This window comes from Crassostrea angulata, chromosome 5 (genome assembly GCF_025612915.1).
Source record: "Crassostrea angulata isolate pt1a10 chromosome 5, ASM2561291v2, whole genome shotgun sequence".
Taxonomy (NCBI): domain Eukaryota; kingdom Metazoa; phylum Mollusca; class Bivalvia; order Ostreida; family Ostreidae; genus Magallana; species Magallana angulata.
In genome coordinates, this window is record NC_069115.1 from 4,214,179 (window position 1) to 4,234,710 (window position 20,532).

The following is a 20,532-nucleotide window of genomic DNA, read 5'->3' on the forward strand; positions in this document are numbered from 1 at the left end:
ACTTAAATAGCTTAGAAAATGTGTATTGGATGATGCAATTTTCGGCAGATATTGCATTTTCTCCTCGTTCATTTTGACTTTGCCGAGCACAGACTATGAAATCGTTGATATATCAGCCTGATCAAGCACTGTGGATATAGTTCTACGCCTATTGTTTGGCCACAATAGACGTGTGTCCAGGAATATATTGTTTTGGCCAGTATGAAATAACAATACTAAGCAAAAATGCCTTTTTGATTGAATTACCCAGGCATATTTCCACACAGCACAAAGCATATGAACTATAATTTGTGAACATATTGATAACGATAGACTAGTTTAAATTAGGTAATTGGTTAGAGTTGAGATACCAACAAAGTAATAACATAATGTGTTCTCATAAAAATACGTGTTTCTATTAATAAGCACTGATGAGTGCGAAACCCTAATGCCATCAGTAGTTGTTACTACGATAACAACTTAAGATCAGACATCACTTTCTTTGTCCGAATCATGTTCGAAAGGTATTTTGGGAATGTATATGTATGCTACACATCTTTAAATATGATATTTTGAATGAAACAATTGCTACAAATTAAGATGGAAGATGTTACAAATCGTTGAGTCTATTCCGGTTTTAATAGGATATGATTCTCATTAGGTGTGTGAGTAAATGTTTCAAGAAAACCAACATATTGTAAACTGGCAACATTTTTATGATAAGTTATTTGGAAAATATCTTATTAAAAGGCAGACAATCCGATAATTACATAATGATTGTTGATCCCTGCATTGAAAGCAACCTGCTTGCACTAAGTGGCCCGGGCACCCGCTCCATGCACTGTGAGTACAAGCAAGGAGACGGCCATTGTGACAGCAGTCTGACCCGGGCTGGTACAAGGCAGACTCCCTCATGTTGACCCAGTGTCCGGGACTCTTGAGTTGTGGGGCCATATATGCAGTCTGGATGAACGGTTATCCAGAATATAATCTGTATCCATGCATAAAACATAATACTAAAGTGTTTTGCATCTATACTACTATATTAAAATAAAAGACTCGAATTGTTGGGCTTTAATACCAAGAAATGGGAAGAGTAATGTCTTTTGTTTTATATATTATTAACATCATTGGTATTTGGAGATTACCAATTTGTTTTTATTTTTTCTCGATCAGGCTTCGCTAATTAATAATCAACGAAAACTTCTTTAAAAAACCGGAAATCGTCTGAATTTTTCGGATTTTACAATCTTGCGCATGCGCATTACTATCACGCTAACGGGATGCTCTTTTGATGTTTCCACAATATCACATTTGCATGGACAAACTCAAAAACGATGATACAGATACGTGTACATTTTCATTAAAAATTTGCAAGAGGCCTGTATATTCTGTTCAGAAGAGAAAATACGGGAGGTAACTCTGAGTGCGTTAAATATGAAAAATTCCGAGAGTTCTGAATGTTAATGTTCATAGTTTGCAAATTTGATTTCTTATCTATTTTGTAAATGCCCGACATAATATGCAATGACAACCCGTGCACGCACGGGTTAAAGTCTAGTTATTTAAAAAAAAAAAACTTGGACAAGTACATATCTAAATGCGTTTATGATGATTAAACTTTATTCTATTTTTAAGTTAAGAATAAGTTAACAAAGCGATAAATAAAACAACTATCATACCAGGGACGAATCGGAGTCAGAGTGACGGGGTCATACCAGCGAGGGGATTCAACGGATGTTGTTCTACGCCATACGACGTCAAGGTTTGGTTCATTCACTGCCTACTGCCTCAGACAACTGGCAAACTGTCCAGTCCGCTACTGTAAATATTAACCATATCCTAACAGTTCACATCTTACATATACTATTTATTCTAATATTATGTTGAAGCTCGACAAAGTTAAAAAGTTTATATCTTTTTTTACTTGGTTATCAATGATTGGGAAAATTCTCCCTCTCTTTTATTTTCTAAGAGTACCAATTCTTCCTGCTCTCATGTTAAAAAAAATTATGCTAGAGACCAAGTGGTATCATATAAGTCATTCAGTAGTTCAGTATATCGAAAACCTTTTGATCGATTTGATAATATGCAAAATAAAGAGTGAAAATTGATACATTAAATGTCTTTAAAAGACTTTATGGAACCACTTCACAGTTGTTGAATACCTAATCATACACGCAATCCTTAAAAACTTCGAGATTTAAAGATTTAAAATAAATTGCGCGACATAAATATTAAACCAATAAAGAAACTTAATCAATTTATAACGACAAGAACATTTTAAATTGAAAAAATATAGATAAAATGAAGGTAAAAAAACACCACAGGAATCTATCTACTACAACCAACTGAAAATTTTACTGCAAATACAATGCAAGTCTCCAAATAAAAAAAATTGGAAAAAATAAACATTTTAATGTGTCAAATTGGATTTCAATTTCAATATTTCTTTTAACACACGATTTTTGTAATACATTTTTTGTGTCGATCCTTTCGGTTGATATCTAGGGATCCCCTTCCCCTCAATTTTAACTTATCTCATGGGATAGATTACACTTTAATCAAATGACTTATGTTCGGTTTTTAAGACCATTAACAATTCTAAATAAAAGCTGGTTTTTAAGTTTAAACACGCTAACTAGTTGTTTGCGTTACAAAAAAGATCTTCGACAGGTTGTTTTAGACAATGGCGTATGTCATTCCTCTTTACGGCTCTAGACTTTATAAATAAAATGCGCATATGGTCATTCCTTTGACAACAAAACAAACCCATTTACACATCAGACTGAATAGCAAGTCTGCATCCCAAGAGCGTTTAAATAAAAATCGAAAAACTTTTTTTATGAAATCAAGAATTAAATTTGTCATTGCAATGATGTCTCCTCAAAAACGTTCCGCTTCTTGTACACACAGGCAATCAATTTATTACCTTATTAATAAGAACACTTTTTTTTACATTTTGATATTTAAATATTTTTTTCTGGTCTAATAAATCAAATGTAGACTACCTGAATTAATCTTTTTTTCTTGCATTTTGAAATGATTTGTTCGCATATGATTAGTTTATAATATAACTTTTGAAAAGTTTTTTGAAAACATTTGTAGAAGTGCTTAACAATGATTTTTAAAAAGAAGTCTTATTCCTTATTAATAATATATTCATTTTGTAAATTCGCCAACACCCTATTCTTTTTCATGATGTATATGTGTCATCTATGTATTGCTGGTTTCCGATCTTAGCAAGATGACTTTGATAGAATACATTTTGCAACCCATTTCCAGATATGGAAAAACCCGGATTGATTAAAACAATGATTGCCGTTCTCGATATACAGAGGGGTTTACCCTAAGAGCAAAAAATGCCTAAGAATTAGATCAAACTGATTTCACCTTATTTTTCTGTGTCATGTGGTATTGTTCTAAATACATTAAGATACCGTCAGTATTTGGTCTTTAAATAAGGCGTGAAACATATTTTGATCAGTTGTCTATTAACACAAAAAGGTTTTTGAGATAGATATTTAAATGTTATCTTATAAAAATGTTAGACTTCCTGGTTCTTTACCGTTTCAAACAATTATTCTGGTTGGCTTAAACAGACAAGGGCATTAAATTACCAACACTAGGGTACATTGCCATATCGCTTTTAGATAAGTCACATACTACACCCCCTAAACAAAAAAATGAGTGGTGCGGAGAGGTGGGTTGACAAAAACATTTTCACGTAATGTGTACTACATTGAGCGAAATTGTGTAATAGTTTCGTGTATCAAATTTGATGAACAGAAAACTGTCTAATTTTGAATTCTTTTGACAAATTAATACTGATTTTAATGATCAAGTGACCATACAAAGAAGTATCTGAATAGTTAAATAGATGCATGTACTAATAGACCAAATGGAATGCTATTCCATTTCCTAATATTTTGCCAGATAATTTTTTTCTATTATGAAAAGAGTGTTCATGATTTGTAAATGTCTATGAATTTCGAGGAAACATACATTCTTTAATGTGATTTAATACGCAAAATTTAAGGCAGCTGTTAAATTTCGGTGTCGTAACTAGATTAGAGTGGTACATATATATTTTCTCTATTTAGTCATTAAAACTGTCATATGATGATTTTAGCTCACTAAATGATAACTGGTTTCACAAAAATTAAATATTAAACATCCCAAAAAGATTTAAATTGACTATTTGCAAGCGGTCAAAAAAGTACGTTAATGTTTTATAGGGTTGGATCTTTATTTTTTCCACCAAATTAGCATTTATTTATAATATTTTAATATAGCAATTCAACTTACATCCTAATTTTACAGAGATGATTTTCTGCATTTATTTGCTTAATTTTCTTGTTTTTTTGTGCTTTGTTTATGTGGGTTTTTTTTTGTTCAAATATGTTTGTGCATTTACAATTTGTTTTTAATCAAAATAAGTGTGCAAGACAAGTGGAATGTGAATTTAAGTCAGAACTCAATGATGCACTTTGGGCAAAAATTCCAAAATACATTAATTTAATCATTTCATTCGACAGAATTTGTTTTTTTGATGAATACCATTACTTAATTTTGATGTAAGTTGTTTTAATAAACTTTTTAATGTAATCATTTGCTGTGGATGGGCATGCAATGATAAAAATAAAACTGAAACTGCATAGTACAATCAAAAGCATGCCCTGTTTTAATTGGGTCTGGTTTAAATGTATTTTATTGAAGAGAATTACAAAAGGTTAAGAAACCAAGTTGATTAACTTACAATGTTTTTCTCATTCAAATAATACTTAGTTTATGTATACAAAAAGCAACATCTTTATTGGGGTTTTTTGGCCATTGTTTCTAAACAGAGTCTTCATAATGCATGTAATATAATTAATGCAAATGTTTAGATGATTTTTTTTTTATCTTCATTCAGAATTGAAAATTGTCATTATTATTTGGAGTTGGTCTCGTCAAACAAAATTGGGATAAGTTGTCTCCAGATTTCAATTATAAATTAACGGGACAAACACAAAAACTGTGTAAAACTTTTATTATATATTTTGATTATTATATAATTCATTTGTCGTGAAATAGATTTTCTGAATCAAGAATTTATGGATAAAAAAATCCATATATGTGTCACTTGAAGCAAGGTAATAGGTAATGACGATTTGGCATAATTTCAAGTGTACATATACCCATGTCCATCAATGACATTTAATGACTCCAACTGATATAGTGCTTTCGTCGTCTTTAAAACTTCCTCGACAAAATGATTTATTCAGCAAGTACAAACTAATTCATGCGGAGGTTCGGAATTCAGAACTTGATTAGAGTTTTGATTACTGAACACGCTGTAAAAATTCGCAGAAAGAGCTGTTGTTTTAAGCCAAAACTCTTTATGGCTTGTCAGCATTTATATCAAAAAAGCTTTAATCTAGTGTCTTCATCGCACATACTTAACACCTTTGAATTAGGAAGTACGAGGCTGTGTTTTGACAGTTTGAAAGATTAAGTCTTTCGTTGAAGTCTAATTTGTCGAGGTCTGAAAAACGTTTATTCGAATGCGTAATAGACAAATTCCATAATATAACTTCAAAAGCGGTACATGTATTACCAGAAAAAAAAATTACCCTCAAATTAAAAATTGCCATAGCAATTTATTGTTGATAAAAAAGGACCGTTATATCAATATTTCCTTTTTTATATCTCTATATACACAAATGAAAACTGTTTTTTAATAAAAGAAAAAAAGTATTTACAAAAACAATAAGTGGGCATTCCGATGAAAGTTTGTCTTTTTTTTAAAGCCTTTAAATATCTTTATAAGCGACAATACATACTGTTAAATTAAGATTGTCTTAACGAAAAAAATAAGGGAATGCGCCAAAAACCAGCCTAAATAAGAAGTTTAATTGTGTCAAATGTAAATTAATTCTGATATAACGTTCAAACCAAATTAGAATTAAACACATATTAGGGTTAGATAAATAAATGAAAGTCAGCATACATCAAAATAATATCAAAGTCAAATAAAATAAGCGTGCATCTTTTCTATCATCAATGCAGTTATTGTTGTAAATGTAAGTCGTAACTTTTAAAAAAGTCAAACTCATAAAGGATCACCTATCAAGTGAGTCTTGGGTTTTATATTAGGTGTTCTCATTTAAAGAAACCTGTTTATTTTTAGGACAATAAACCACGTTATGGAAATGCCATTAACCCGCGCACTTTACAATCATTTGATTGGTTGACCGTGTCAGCAATCAAGGGCGATGTTATATATAAATTGATGATTGTTTCGTTGCTACATTAGACAGGATATCTACATATATGTAGGTATGTAAATTTCGAGATGTACTAAAGAGTATGATATATCAACAAATGTTAATGATGTCATTTCCATTTTACTTTACTGAAATTGTTTTTTCAGAGAACAGGTATGCATCTATGGTTCTTTGATGCAAAGAATGTATTGCTAAATTTCATTATGGGATTCAACCGATGAAAGACGAATGGAGTGAATGAATTCATGATTGGCGAAAACCTAAAATGGTAAATTAAACCTTATAAATATCTTTAATTTTTATTTGCTCATTGAAAGAAAAAAGGTTCTAGACTAGACAGTGACCATGCAGTCGATGAATGTTAAATTTAAAGTTTATTTCATTTATGGTTTCAGATTTATTCACGTCGACAAGTTCTGTCGTTGGTGATCTTTTTACTGAGTGAAGTCACATTAGGTAATCTTTTTTTCTGTTTTCCAAAAACTTTTCTTATTCAGCAAACCTAACCTACACAGGATAAATATATGCTATTCTGTCAACTTAAAGGTCTGAAAAGGGAGACTTTTAGTTACCTTTCATGCATACTTCAGTTGACTGAATGGCATATTAGTTTCATCCTATGCGAATGCCAAAAACAATTAATAGTTAAAGCAAGATTTAGATAATCATGATTAATATGATTAGAGATACACAGTTTTTGGTTCTATTTAAAACACAAACAACGAACAATTGAATACTAATGGATAATAAACAATTTAAAAAATAATATACGTTACAGTATTATTTAATATACACTTTATTATTTACCAAATTGTTATAGCGCAAGATCCGTGTCTTGATGGGAACTTCCGTGAGATTGATAACGTGGCTAAACGATCACCATCCTATGATGAGGACTACACATTGCCTTGTGATATGTACTTGATTGAGGGTTGGTACGGATCCAAATCTCACGTAATGTCTACGTCACCACCATTGCTTCAAAAATGTGGCACATTATATCCAGTTTGGCTGAAAGGTAGATTGACATTGAAGTTTAATTATGAACATCAAAATTATATTAAACGTTTTTGCGTCCCTATTATCGCTTTTGTTAAAAATGGAAAAAAAGAACAACTATATTTTTTTTATATTTCATCGATTATTTTATATCTTCTATGAATATTTGTTCAATCAGTGTTTACACTTTGTTTGAAAAAATCTTATAATTATAAAGTGTTGTCATTTTAAAATGGTAAGGTTAAATCTTTTATAATGCGTATATACAAGCATGTGTACCTGGTTCAATATTTGGGCAAACATAACAATATGATAACAAGTGAATCATGCTCATTTACCTTAAAGACTAAACAAATAAAAAGAATATATTAGAGACGAAATATGTTTATACAAACTGTGGAAAAAAGTGCTATTTTCTTATTTAAGAGTATTATAATAGTGAAAAAAATATGTCAAGCTTCATTTAACAAAGCAGCATTTTCATTTATTTTTTATTTTTGTTACATAGTTAAAATCTAGTGCCCTTTTCGTCATGATTATAAAACTAAAAGTGCTTATATAAAGCATGAAAATGGATACTTACTATAACATTAGCTTTATAGTGTTTCTGTAACTCTTTAATACTTATTTCATTGTTTAGACCCTACATCCCCTGATGGAATCATACAGAATTTAACCGCATGTCAAGTGGGGTTTTCGGATGAATGTTCCAACGCTTTTAAAATAGAAGTGAAAAACTGCACTGGTTTTCTAGTGTACAAGCTAAAACCGCTTAGTAGTTGCACTTCTGCATACTGCTTTGGTAAAGTATTTGTTTTATGCCCAATCATTGTTCAAATTCAATACTTTATTACATTTAATATTCAGTGAAATATATGTCCTTGTTGTATTTGTTGTAGAGCTTGACGACAGTTGTAAGTAGTTTTTGAAGATGATACATAAATGGAAAATTATACAAAACCATTTGTTTCTGTGATATGTGCACTCAAGAAAACAATTATTCTTTTTAGCTTTAATGTTTTTTCCGCAAGAAATGTTAACTCTTTATTAATAAATTTAAACAGGTGTTAATAAGACGGTTAACAACATTCGCGTTTCTTTCCATAATTTAACGTGGACGGAAAAAGAGAAAGAAAATAGTCCGGGTGTTTTTCAATACGACCCCTCTGTAAACCTGATTTGTTCCTTTACCCCTTCTGATGATGACACCCTGCTCTACCACATTGACTGGTACGTCGATAACGAGACTGTGATCCAAGGACAGACCGTCGACAAGTCGTCATTAAATGACGCCATTCTCTCCGCAGCAGATCTAAACAAGGCGGGAAAAAAGATCAATTCTTGGGTAAGTTATCTTTTCTTAAACGTTTCACATACACGCGCCTTAATTTCTCAAATTATGAATACAAATGACAAAAACTGAATACACTAACGGCGACAAGACTGGATTATTTCAAGTAACGGTGAAATATTGATATGTTTCCCCTTTTCTACATTTTGTTACTAAAGTTGAATTGTAATAGGAAAGCAAAAATGCATGTAGTCGATCTAACGAAAGTTGGTTTCAAAAAATGCATCCTAACACAATTGATTTATACATACACGCCAAAAGCAATAAGTATGTTAAAACTAACCTGCTACATTAACGCATCACCATCGTTTAAACATTCATTTTTTCTTTCTTCCAGATTCACTGCATGGTTGGAATAAAAGCGTCCAAAAACAAGTTTCCGTGTGTAACAAAATCTAGTGAACTATTTTTTGCAGGAATAGAGGTAACTTATATTTTAGCTCAAGCTTTGGCTTTCTTTACTCACTAAAAAATATGAGACATAGTAAACAATTAACATCAAAAGGAGATATTTTTAGAGAAAAAATGACACGTGGTGATAATGAACAGTGTTCAAAATCAAAAGTCCGAACGGAAATTACAAAACAGGAGCAGAGCGAACACTGACTTTAATTCTTTTTTTCTTTAAGGTGTCCTGGTTTTCTATAAATGAACCATCCAGTTTGTTTGAAACTATGAAATATGATTTGTTTTGCCATGATCTTTTATTAAATAATTAAATAAAGAACAAAATGCAAACAATTAAGCTGTAAAATCATAACATATTCCTACACTTTTATTTAAAGCTATTCGTCTAAAGGAGGTACATATAGCCTAAAAATGGTCTATACGATCCAGCCCATTTAAGTAAACGCTACAACTTTTATAAACAATTTTACTATGCTTAGTTACAGGGGTGTAGTTCTACAGTTTAAGCTCACATGCCGTAGAGCTACATATTGATGCTGAAATATTCTGAAAGATGTACTTTTGATACAGTCAACGAGGAATGAAATATAAATGTAATAACACTTAAGCATATTGGTTGTTATAAACTTATTTTTATACAATACACAGCTTTTAAATCGCACTGTCACTATTGAGAGGAAAGGAACAGTGACCTTAATGCTTCGCCCTACTATTCCATTTGCATCAGAAACTATCCAGCGACAAGACGGCATGCAATCTACATCACCGTTAAACATTCAGCTGTCATTTCCCGGGAACACTGAAGCGAAATGCCAACAAAGCACTAGTGGTAGTTTAAGAAAATGTTCTGTGCCTATAGAAAGTTTTAAATACGGTGAGCGTCAGCGGTATAAAGATAAGACCAATTGGAACAAGATCTATACCATGGAAATATCTAATTCAGATAACGATGGTTATTACATGCAGGATCATAAGCTCGTGTTGCGGCTAGAAACAAACAGCCCAAACGGCGATGGTGCCCAGATATTTTCAGATGCTGTGTTCCGTGACGTGCACGTATGTAGATTTGTGAATACTGCTTAAATATATTTAAGAGTCAATTGTTATTTTAGTCATTTGTTTATAAATCTGTGTCTTTTGGTTTAGATAAATGTTGTAGACAAAGAGGAGGCCTGGAAGGGGAAACGCTGTAGTTCATATGCGGACCCACATCAAACAACATTCGACGGATAGTAAGCAATTGTTGTGAGACAAAAGCAAATTGTCTGCTTCTTTGTTTATTATAAACATGAACTCTATGTTCTTTCTATTTCTACAAACTAAAGTCCGTTCTAAGTTATTGTACTGTCACATTTGGACGATTTTCAATTGAAATTGATGGAAAGGAAATTACAAAATTTTTATACATGTATATCCTCATTGAAACATATTATTTTGCACTGGGAGAAAATCATAAATTCGGAAACACGTTTTTACAGAGATTTATAATGGTAAATATTGACATTTTGTGTCCATTGGAAAGTCATGCATTTGAAATAATCCCGGTTACTTTAAGTCTAGTAAAACATGCTTATAAAGAAGTTCCAGGAAAGGGCGATTTTACTTCGTAATAAGCATAATTTGTTATATCCATCAAGGGTACAACATGTAATAAAATCACGGGGAATATTCGCTGTAAGCGTCAATTCATTATAAGCGTGTTCATTATAGCCGTGTTTACTGTATTTTAGCGGGGTAACCTGATAAGCTTAGGGAATCGGTCGTATTAGAAATCTTAGAAAGCTGTCATACTCTTTAAAGAACATCGTTTGAGTCCTAATGTTTTTATGAATATCAAGTAATAAGCAAAATATGAAGTGAGGATATTTTTGGAGAGAGTAAAGGCGTAAAAATGATAAGATAAGCTTTTTTTTTAATTCTTTATCAATAAAACAGAATTATGTATCTTAGAACTATACTTATGCAAAACTGGGTTATAAACTCATATTGAATATAATTTTAGCAATTATGAATGCCAAGCAACAGGATGCGAAACTAAGAAGACATATATATTTTATAGCAACGATTTCCATTTACAAGAGGTAAAATATTAGTGACACATTTGAATTTAAATTTAAATTTAAAACTGGATTGTTATGTCGTTTAAAACAAAATAATTATATTCCACATTTTTTTTGCATGTAAAGTGTGTCAAAAGCTACTGTAGTTTTAACACTGTAACACACACAGGGTACTGAAAGGTTAAACCTACGAGTTTTATTATGACGTCAAAAACGTTAAACGCTGCAAAATGCAATGTCACAAGCGAGAAAATCAAAGTTCACGCTTGTGGCTGTTACAGTGGCCTTCCATTTATATTAACTTACCCTTAGGATAAAATATGATTTGTAAGGCAAAAATCATATTTCCAGACAAGGAAAGAAGTTTACAAAATGGAGATATAAGCACACATCGCTGCAGTTATGAGACTAAATCTTTAAAAAAAATAATGATTCCATGCTTAGATATTTACATTCAGTGTGTATTTCCCCTTATGTTTGTATTGGTAATCTGGAACGTTCAATTTCCTATGACTACACTTTGCTAATGCATGCCCCATGAGCACAAATGTCAACGTCACCACGTGTCTTGAGTGTCTTGAGTATATTCATTTTTGTAAGATTATATGAAACATTCAACCTTACATAACTAATTTAATATGTACTTTTGAAAAACAATCATCAAATTATATTTACTCCTTAATTAAAAAGATTTTTCTCTACAAAGTTTCTAGCTCTATATATAAGCTGCGGAAGCGTACTAAAAAACATAGAGAATAATACATACCCTTTTCCATATCACAGCTTGTATCAGCCCGAGACTCCAATATCAGCCCGAGGGCCGAAGGCCCGAGGGATGATATTGGTCGAGGGCTGATACAAGCTGTGATATGGAAAAGGGTATCTATTATTATATTTATTACATACTTAGTAATAAATTTAAAAAGAAAACCCATCAACTTGAACAAATTGATTATTCATATCATTTGAAAAAAGTCTGGACATGTACATGTATTTAATAAAAAATATGAGTTCTTCTTGTTTTAACAAACATGAAGCTACAGAACGGAATTTCATCAGGTTTAAACGTTGACTGCTTTAAAACATTTGCTAGCATTTGAAGTTTTCAACTGCACTTAAAAATGTCGATTGTAACTGAAAATGTTTTATTTTTCGTCTGTAAACATGCACAAATGCCGTAGCCAAAAAAGGTAGAGGAGTTCCGCAAGGGGTGTGATACGGATCCGTATCAGCCCTGGAGGGCTGATAACCTGTATCAGCCCCGGAGGCCGATACGGATTTTGTGATGTCATCTGTATCACATATGCAAAAAACCTGTATTTATTACTAAGTATGTAATAAATGTTAATATAGCTGTTTCATGTATGTTTCATATCCCTGACTAAGAGCGTATATAATGGCTTTACAGCGACGATACATTTATACTTCATACAAAAAAATCAGTATGAATATAAATAAAAGCATTGAATGCTCTCTGGTCCTATGACACACCAAGCGGTGCAGACAAATTATCATACTGCTCTGACGCGCGGTATTGAATTTGTCTGCAGAGCATTGGTGTGTCATTACGACGGTTGATAGAAATAAGACATTTGTAAACAGTATTTGAAACATTTTATTTCACAGGTACAAGTCCGGCATAGCATATGCTGGAGTACAGCTCGCTGCGTCTGCGCAGTGGCGGCTAGATCGGGACAGGATGTGTTCACAATTGATGTTTGTAATCAAAGACAGTTTATCAACTTTCCAATTTGCAACGAAAATTCACTGAAAGTTATCAAAGAAACTGACAAAGTGTATAAGGTTTGCTTACTCATTTCAATCTCTTCTTTTTCTTTTAAAAAAATGTGCAAAAATTCAGAAGGATATTATTACCCTGTTATTGGTATTACACATAAAAGTAACTACACGTCATTTTTTTTTTTTTTACATATTTTGTTTACAGATAATATTCCCAACAGGAACGTATGTTAAGGTTTTCATCTTTAATTATGGAAGCTCTAGTTGGTATCTAAACGTAGAAGTTTACCCCACGGTTTCTGATGTTGATAGAACGTCTGGACTGTGTGGAGTACTGGACAATGATAGGACTAATGACCTCCGCCGTAGGGACGGTACCCAGGACAATATACAGTCCTACAGCTACAGTTACCCACCGGATGATTTCTCCTTGTCATGGCAGTAAGTCGACTTATAACACTTAATTGATATCAATTACAAAACCTAGATATGATTCTCTTTTATTTGTATCATATATATTGTTATAACACCACTAAAGATATCCTACTATGAGAATGATGATTAAGGTTCATATTTACATGTATTTAAAGAACCTTCTTTGATTAAAAAATATCAATAGAACAGTAATTTAGAATAAGAACATTTTCATTTTTTTTTTAATTTTACGTCAATATCAATAAAAGCTACAAATCGCTTTGTTTTATCCAAAGACTTCCTGAAGGTAGTAATGAAGATCTTCTATCCATGTCACAGACTGTGTTTGATCAGTTGACACCACTTTCCTCATATTTTTACAAACTTTGCACCTGCGATGAAGAGAGGACATACTGTAGCTACAAGCAATACACAGAATGCAAAACAGGAATTAAAGGTAAAGAGTTTCACTGTGTATTGCATAGCAGCTCAAGGAGGAAAAGAGACTTGAAGTTTCTCACCCAAATTCCCGGGAACATTAATAAGAATATGGAAGAAGAACCAGTGAGTTTTTATAACTTAAGTTAAACATTTCATTACAGATTAATTAGCACTAAATGTGTTATTTTTCCTTTAAAACCTAAATGATAAAATGATTTTTAAGATATGTTATAATTCCAGCGAGTCAAAAGAGCGGCATATAGCGAAGTGGATGCATATAGGATTTGTAAAAGCGCATTTGAAATGTCAACATACTACGGCACGTGCCTAAATGTCGTTCCCAACTTCAACAATGAAACCTTAGTCAACTGCATGAATGATCTTGTTGTAAGTTCAGTGGCAATAAAGCATGGCTCATCATTGTTATAAATACTCTAATAGTCAAATATATCAAATTAAATCAAGCTAATTGGACTTTTGTTAATTAATGAGTATTGTTTAATGCGTAATACGGTTCATTTTGTTGCCTTTAAGAATAAGGGATTATCTTTTATTATACCTTATCCAGCAATGAAAATACCATGCTCGTCAGTAATGCAGGCAACAGATAAAACGCATAAATTTACATTAATACGTTTAATATCTTTCCCTGTTTGAACCGTTTTAACAGATGACTAGAAACCCTAATCTGACACAGTTACACCTGGATACTGCCCTTGGACAATGCCAGACCTATATCCTGCTGAATTCGACACTAGAAAGAGAACAACCCGATGTCACTAAGGTGATCGTGAATTTATGTCCTAACAACTGTAGCAACAAAGGTGTATGTTCATCAGGTAAGCAAATCAGAAAGACAAACTGACGCGTGTTTTTGAATGAACAATATTTAAATCGAGTCTTTTGATTTTAGCTCACTTGAGCTGAAAGCTATTCTGAACACATTTTGTCTGTCGTCCATCTGTCTGTCTGCCCGTATATCTGTCTGTCTGTAAACTTTTCACATTTTCAAAATCTTCTCAAGAACGACTGGGCAACTTTCAACCAAACTTGGCACAAAGCATCCTTAGGCTAATGGGATTTAAAGTTGTGAAAATTAAGTATCCCACCCTTTTGCAAAGGGTGATAATTAGAAATTACTGAAAATTTTCATAAATCATCTTCTCACGAACCATTAGGCCAGGAAAGCTGAAACATTTGTGGAAGCATCCTAGCAGGAAGCAGGTAGTGTAAATTCAAAGTTGTAAAAATCATGACCCTCGGGGGTAGGGTGGGGTCACATTGGGAGATCGACTTTTTACATCGTAATATACAGAGTAAATCTTTAAAATCTTCTTCTTTGAAAGCAACCAGCCAGAGAAGCTAAAACTTGTGTGGAAGAATCCTCGAGTATTGTAGATTTAAGGTTGTGAAAATCATAACGCTCAAGGGCAGGGTGGGGCCACAAATTTTTGCATAAGAATATATACAGTAAAATCTATAAAATCTACTTCTGAAGAACCATTTGGCCAGGAAAGCTGAAACTTATATGGAAGCATCCTCATAGTGTTGGTTTAGGGTTGTGAAAATCATGACTACCGAGGGTATGGTGGAGCCACAATGGGGAGTTTTCATCTCAGAAACCATGAGGCCAAGAAAGCTAAAAGTTGTGTGAAAGCATTCTCAGGTAGTTTAGATTCAAAGTTTTTAAGATCATGAAGCCCGGGGGTAGGGTGAGGCCACAATGGGGGATTGCATTTTTACATGTGAAAATATAGAATAAATCTTTAAAATTCTTCTTCTCAAAACCATTAGGCCAGAAAAGCTGAAACTTGTGTTGAAGCATCCTCAGGTAGTGTTGATTTCAAGTTGTGAAAATTATGACCCTTGATGGTAGGATGGGCCCACAATGGGGGGGGGACGAATTTTTACATAGGATTATATAGAGTAAATCTTTAAATCTTCTTCTAAAAAACAGTTGCCTAGAAAAGATGTTACTTTAGTGAAAGCAACTTCAGATAGTGTAGATTCAAATTTGTTCAAATCACAATCTTTAGGAATACTGTGGGGCCACATTAGGGATTCAGTTGTACAAAAGAAAACATTTTAATTATTCACAAAAACTAAAATTATATATGCTTTTACTTTTATGCAAGCATTTTTATATATTGCTGATTCTTTAAAATTGCTTATACTTTGGCCCCTGGACGATTATTGGGCCTCAAAGGGGTTCAGATTTTGATGTAGGTTTATATCCTGTACATAAACAATTGTTAAGGGTCTGTTTGAGAACTGCAATGCTGAATGTGATGTGACTATAAAATCATCCTGTTACCAAAAGAACTTGATTATAAATATAAGAATATCCAGGGGAAACAGATTTTGTTTAATTTGTATGGGATCTACATGGGATCTACATGTATTATACCACATTGTCCAGATATTTTGTATTATGACTCTGTTAAGCTGATTTTATCATATTGTTGCTCAGGTGAGCGATGTGGCCCATGGGCCTCTTGTTACGAAACGCGACGTTTAATGATGTAATCATTTTTTAAATGAAATGGCTTCACAACCAGAACAAAATCGGTATCTTAGTTGGTTACTTTTGAGGAGCAATGTGGTCCGTGTGCCTCTTGTTTGTATTGTCATTGAAGTTCATGTTTCTTTATCGATGTTTAAGGGAACTGTACCTGTGATTATGGGTTCGGAGGAAGCGACTGTTCCTTTGACGTGTTATCTCCTCCGACAATAAACAAATTATCCGGTGATGGTGTTTGTGACAAATCGTCGGAACCTTGTGAGGACAGCACTGGTTACGGGTACTACTTCTTGGAGAATATGGGAACAACTTGCCATGTGACCAGGGAAGAGGTAATAGTTGTAAAGATGTATGCATTACTTCAATAGTTCAGTAATAAGAACAATCAATTTGATTGTATAAAGTATTATTATTCACGTTCGACAGATAGATGAAAACAATACTGTAACATCACAGACCTCGTACACAGTAGAATTACAGGAGAGGACCCTTTATGAAGGATTCTGTAGTCTTGAATACGGTCCAGAATCTTCGTTTTACACTACTTTCCATTTCAATCTGTCTAATGATGGAACTCAATTCTCGCCTCTGTATACTGTTTACGTATACCAATCTGCATGTCAGACGTTTCAAAACATTTCTGGAAGCATCAGAGTTACCCTTCAGGTTAGTATTAAAGGTTGAATTATATATATATATATATATATATATATATATATATATATATATATATATATATATATATATTATAGGGTTGTTTATGGATTTTTTCTGAGTGAGCTTAAAAGTATGTGTATGTTGTAAAATTGCTATATTAGTATATGTTTTTGCATTAAAGAACGGTTACTGTTACATAAATGGAACCTGCGTACGAAGTGGAACGTTCAAAAAGAAAGAAAGCTGTTGGCGATGTTTGTCCGCGTCAAATGTCTATGATTGGACATGGGGTATCGATATGCTTAATTTGTGTTGCTTATTTTACATGTATTACATTAGTATGTACAATTATTATAAATTGAAATTCATTACACGATTAAATATTATACTTGTATCATTTTTCATGTTACCAATGAATATGTCAATTTGATCTTATTTCTTTGTAAGTTTTGTTTGAACAATAATAGTATGTAATAGTTTTTCGCCATATACATGTACATGTATTGAGAAGAGATAAAGTTTTAATTACTCCTTTCAATTATTTTCTCCAGACTGTAAAGAAGCAGAAACAACTACAACTAGGAGTAGATCTAATGAGGAAAAAACAAACAAACAAAACACGAAGGAGGAAGATGTCTCACTTACCGGCAAAATTCTAATCGCTGCAATTGTCATCGTCGTTTTTGCGATTTGGGTGGTAATTGGATGCATGATCAAACAGAAATATTACAATAAGTAAGCGATTTTTGTTGTGTTCAATGCCACCATAAAGTTAATACGTCCTTTTAACAGCAATAATTTTCAAGTTTAATTATTGAAGTGTTATGAAAATTGCATAAGTTATGCTTTTCTCAGACGCAGATGAATTATGATCATTTTGCTTGTAGAAAAAGTGATGATCATTCAGTTCTTGTCGCTCCCAACAAGGATGAAGTGAACATTTACCCAGACAGTGACAGACTTATGGCTACCAGAGGCAACTTTCACCCCGCAGACTTATTCCAATTTGATTCACCAGCCGAAAAGTTTTCAAGACCACCGTCAGCAACCTCAACGAGACAACTGCCATCTACGAATGATTTCATGACATTATATGACAAGAAACACCTCGACAAACTTTTTGGTGTGAATGGACATTGATAATTTTTGGATGCATGAAAATGCGTTTCTAATATGAAACTATCCCGAGTTATAAAATTGTGTGTTAAACATTGAATATACGTCATTTTTCACATTATCATTCAAGTTGTTAAAAATATATGGAAAAAACATCAACAAGCTATTTGTTTGATGTGTCTGACGGATAGGAGATTTACCAGATGTTTATCACTGTAATACAACGTGTTTTTAGTGGACGGAAAAAATTAATCTCGGATAATTTATCTTTTCACAAAAAGGTCGAGAAAATTAAGAATTTTGTTCAGTTGCTCTAAGAGCAAATTTAGATAGAGATTACAGTTTATTTTTCAATTTTAACCAATAAACTGCTGTTCTAAATAGAGATATAATTATAATTTGTCTATACTCCAACACATATTAATATAAACAAAAGCATGGTTCAATATACATGAAGCCATTTTTACGTGACCCCGTCTATTAGTTTACTGTCAGCCGAAGTCTCAAACCGGAAGGCACGCGTAGAAAACATGAATTGAGTCTGCGCGTAAGAAAATAGTGCAAAAAGTTTTCATGCATTTCAGTAAAAAAGTATTATAAAAACACGCATTAAATCTGTTTAAGTCCTCTGTGTATAAACCAAATTTTATTTAGAAAATAAACAAATAGTTTTATTGATCATAATATTCTTGCTCGGGTTCAAATGTGGAATGAGTTACGTAACTGAATGCACAACGCCGTTGACGATTCAGTTGGTGTACAAGCTAATTAATCAGTAAAAGAAGTTGAAGGTTGAATCGAAAGTAAAGTTCCCAAACGCAATGTGCCATTTTTGAAAAGTCGTGAATTTTATTTTGACAATCTTTCACCTGAATACTACCGAACTTCATGCGCAAGCCAAAGTTAAAATCAGGACGGATTATACAAAGATGGCTTACATATTAAAAAATGTCTTACATATTAAATAAGTGTTTCATTGGCTTCCAGTCTACTTGCGGTATGACTGCTGTTCGTTTCTGGAGGAATTTTGTACATAGAAAATAAAAACAAGTCTGAATTTCCCTTCTCGTTCGTTGGCTCTTTAATTAATTAAACTGGATTTAAATTTTGAACAATGGACTGTAAGCAGAATCTATATACATGTGATTATACATTTTGGGTGACCAATACATCAAATAATATATACAATCTTATCGATTGAAGAACCAAGTTAAATGTTAATATTCATGTTGTCCGGTTTAGTTGGAATCAGGCTTGGGGTGAATTACATTGTAAAGTAATGCATTACATTACCATTTTTCATGAATTAGAGCATTACATTACCATTACCATTACTTCATTTTCTTGATGTAATGCATTACATTACCATTACATGATTAAAGTAATGCAATACAATTACCATTACTTTGTGAAAAGTCAATAAGTTTTTATAAAGTTATTTAAAAGCTAAATAAAGAGTTTTTATAGATGTTTCATATATAAAACATGCTTAAACATATTGACAGGTTTATGTTCAATATCAGGTTCAAATTTAATGACTTATACAAGATTCCTGTTGCACTTGTAGTGTTCAAAGTCAGGTTGGTCCCGAACATTTACACGCTAATTGCGGAGTGGCCAATCTCTTTTATTTATGTCTCTGATTTTCGGAGAATGATTTTTAATGAACGGAGCGGTTGTATCGTAATTCGTGTAGGTGATGTTCGAGTTTACACAAAAAAGTAGTAAGTGGCGAACGGATTTATTTTTACCTCTTAATTTTGCATGAATCGCTGAAAGAAAATCGTGCTAGATAAATCGGTCTAAAAACCAAAATGGCGACCGTGACAAACCTTTTATAGTAAGAGTACTTGGATTCTTATTGTAAAAAGAAATATTTCTAACGTTAGGTGCCTGTGTTTGTTATCGGTATACAAATATTAACTTTGTTTGTTAATTCAGCAGTTTGAGAGTTTTTTAGGCTTTCATAAACCTTGTATAACGGATACCGTCCGACTTGTGGATATTCTCTTGGATCACAAAATTGAATAAATCTAATGATTTAGATTAATAATTTATCTTCCTTGATAAAGTTGTTTTGATTTTCCCGGTTAGTAGTAATTTTCAAAAATTTTCCTTGGGGTCCTATTTTACATAAAATACCGTTGTCAATTTTCTACAATTATAAAGGCCGGGATTGAGTAAAAATTAGGCAAAGTACAAAGTATCAGACAATTGCAAAATAGCCGAATTAACATAGATAGAAGTAACTAATTCAAACTCATAATTTTTGGAAGCAAGGAACAATCGCAACTTCTTGGGCCTTTCCTGCAAGCTCGGAAAAACACATCGAATGTAATTACCTAGGCGTCTATGACAACCCACCTTTTTATAAAACTTGATGTAAATACAACACATTTTACGATCTGTTGAGATGTAAGCTAGACTTTATTAAAGTAAATGATATACCCTAAAATATAACACAGAAGCGACTTATAAGGCTGTCTAGCCGATAGTTATTTTAATGGGAAGCGCCTTTATTTTGTATAAAATTCTAACATCCGGTGATGTTAATACATTCGAGGTGTTTTTCCGAGC

At 32.6% G+C, this 20,532-nt stretch overlaps 1 protein-coding gene across 1 annotated transcript; it reads left to right on the top strand.

Moving 5' to 3' along the window:
- The first annotated feature begins 6,310 nt into the window (after positions 1 to 6,310).
- Positions 6,311 to 19,016, top strand: LOC128183074 (von Willebrand factor D and EGF domain-containing protein-like). The gene is made up of 20 exons (XM_052851930.1): positions 6,311 to 6,516; positions 6,644 to 6,704; positions 7,069 to 7,266; positions 7,888 to 8,049; positions 8,147 to 8,161; positions 8,312 to 8,592; positions 8,936 to 9,022; positions 9,655 to 10,062; positions 10,153 to 10,238; positions 11,009 to 11,087; positions 12,693 to 12,869; positions 13,012 to 13,247; positions 13,517 to 13,784; positions 13,902 to 14,048; positions 14,332 to 14,500; positions 16,324 to 16,514; positions 16,609 to 16,848; positions 17,021 to 17,129; positions 17,391 to 17,574; positions 17,727 to 19,016. Exons 1-20 carry the CDS (start codon positions 6,514 to 6,516, stop codon positions 17,977 to 17,979), a joined length of 3,354 nt encoding a protein of 1,117 aa, XP_052707890.1. The 5' UTR covers positions 6,311 to 6,513; the 3' UTR covers positions 17,980 to 19,016.
- Positions 19,017 to 20,532: the final 1,516 nt, after the last annotated feature.

Coding starts and splice junctions, on each gene's coding strand:
- LOC128183074 (XM_052851930.1), top strand. Junction 8,593..8,935: donor GAAAAAAGATCAATTCTTGG/GTAAGTTATCTT, acceptor TCTTTCTTCCAG/ATTCACTGCATGGTTGGAAT. Junction 10,239..11,008: donor CAAACAACATTCGACGGATA/GTAAGCAATTGT, acceptor ATATAATTTTAG/CAATTATGAATGCCAAGCAA.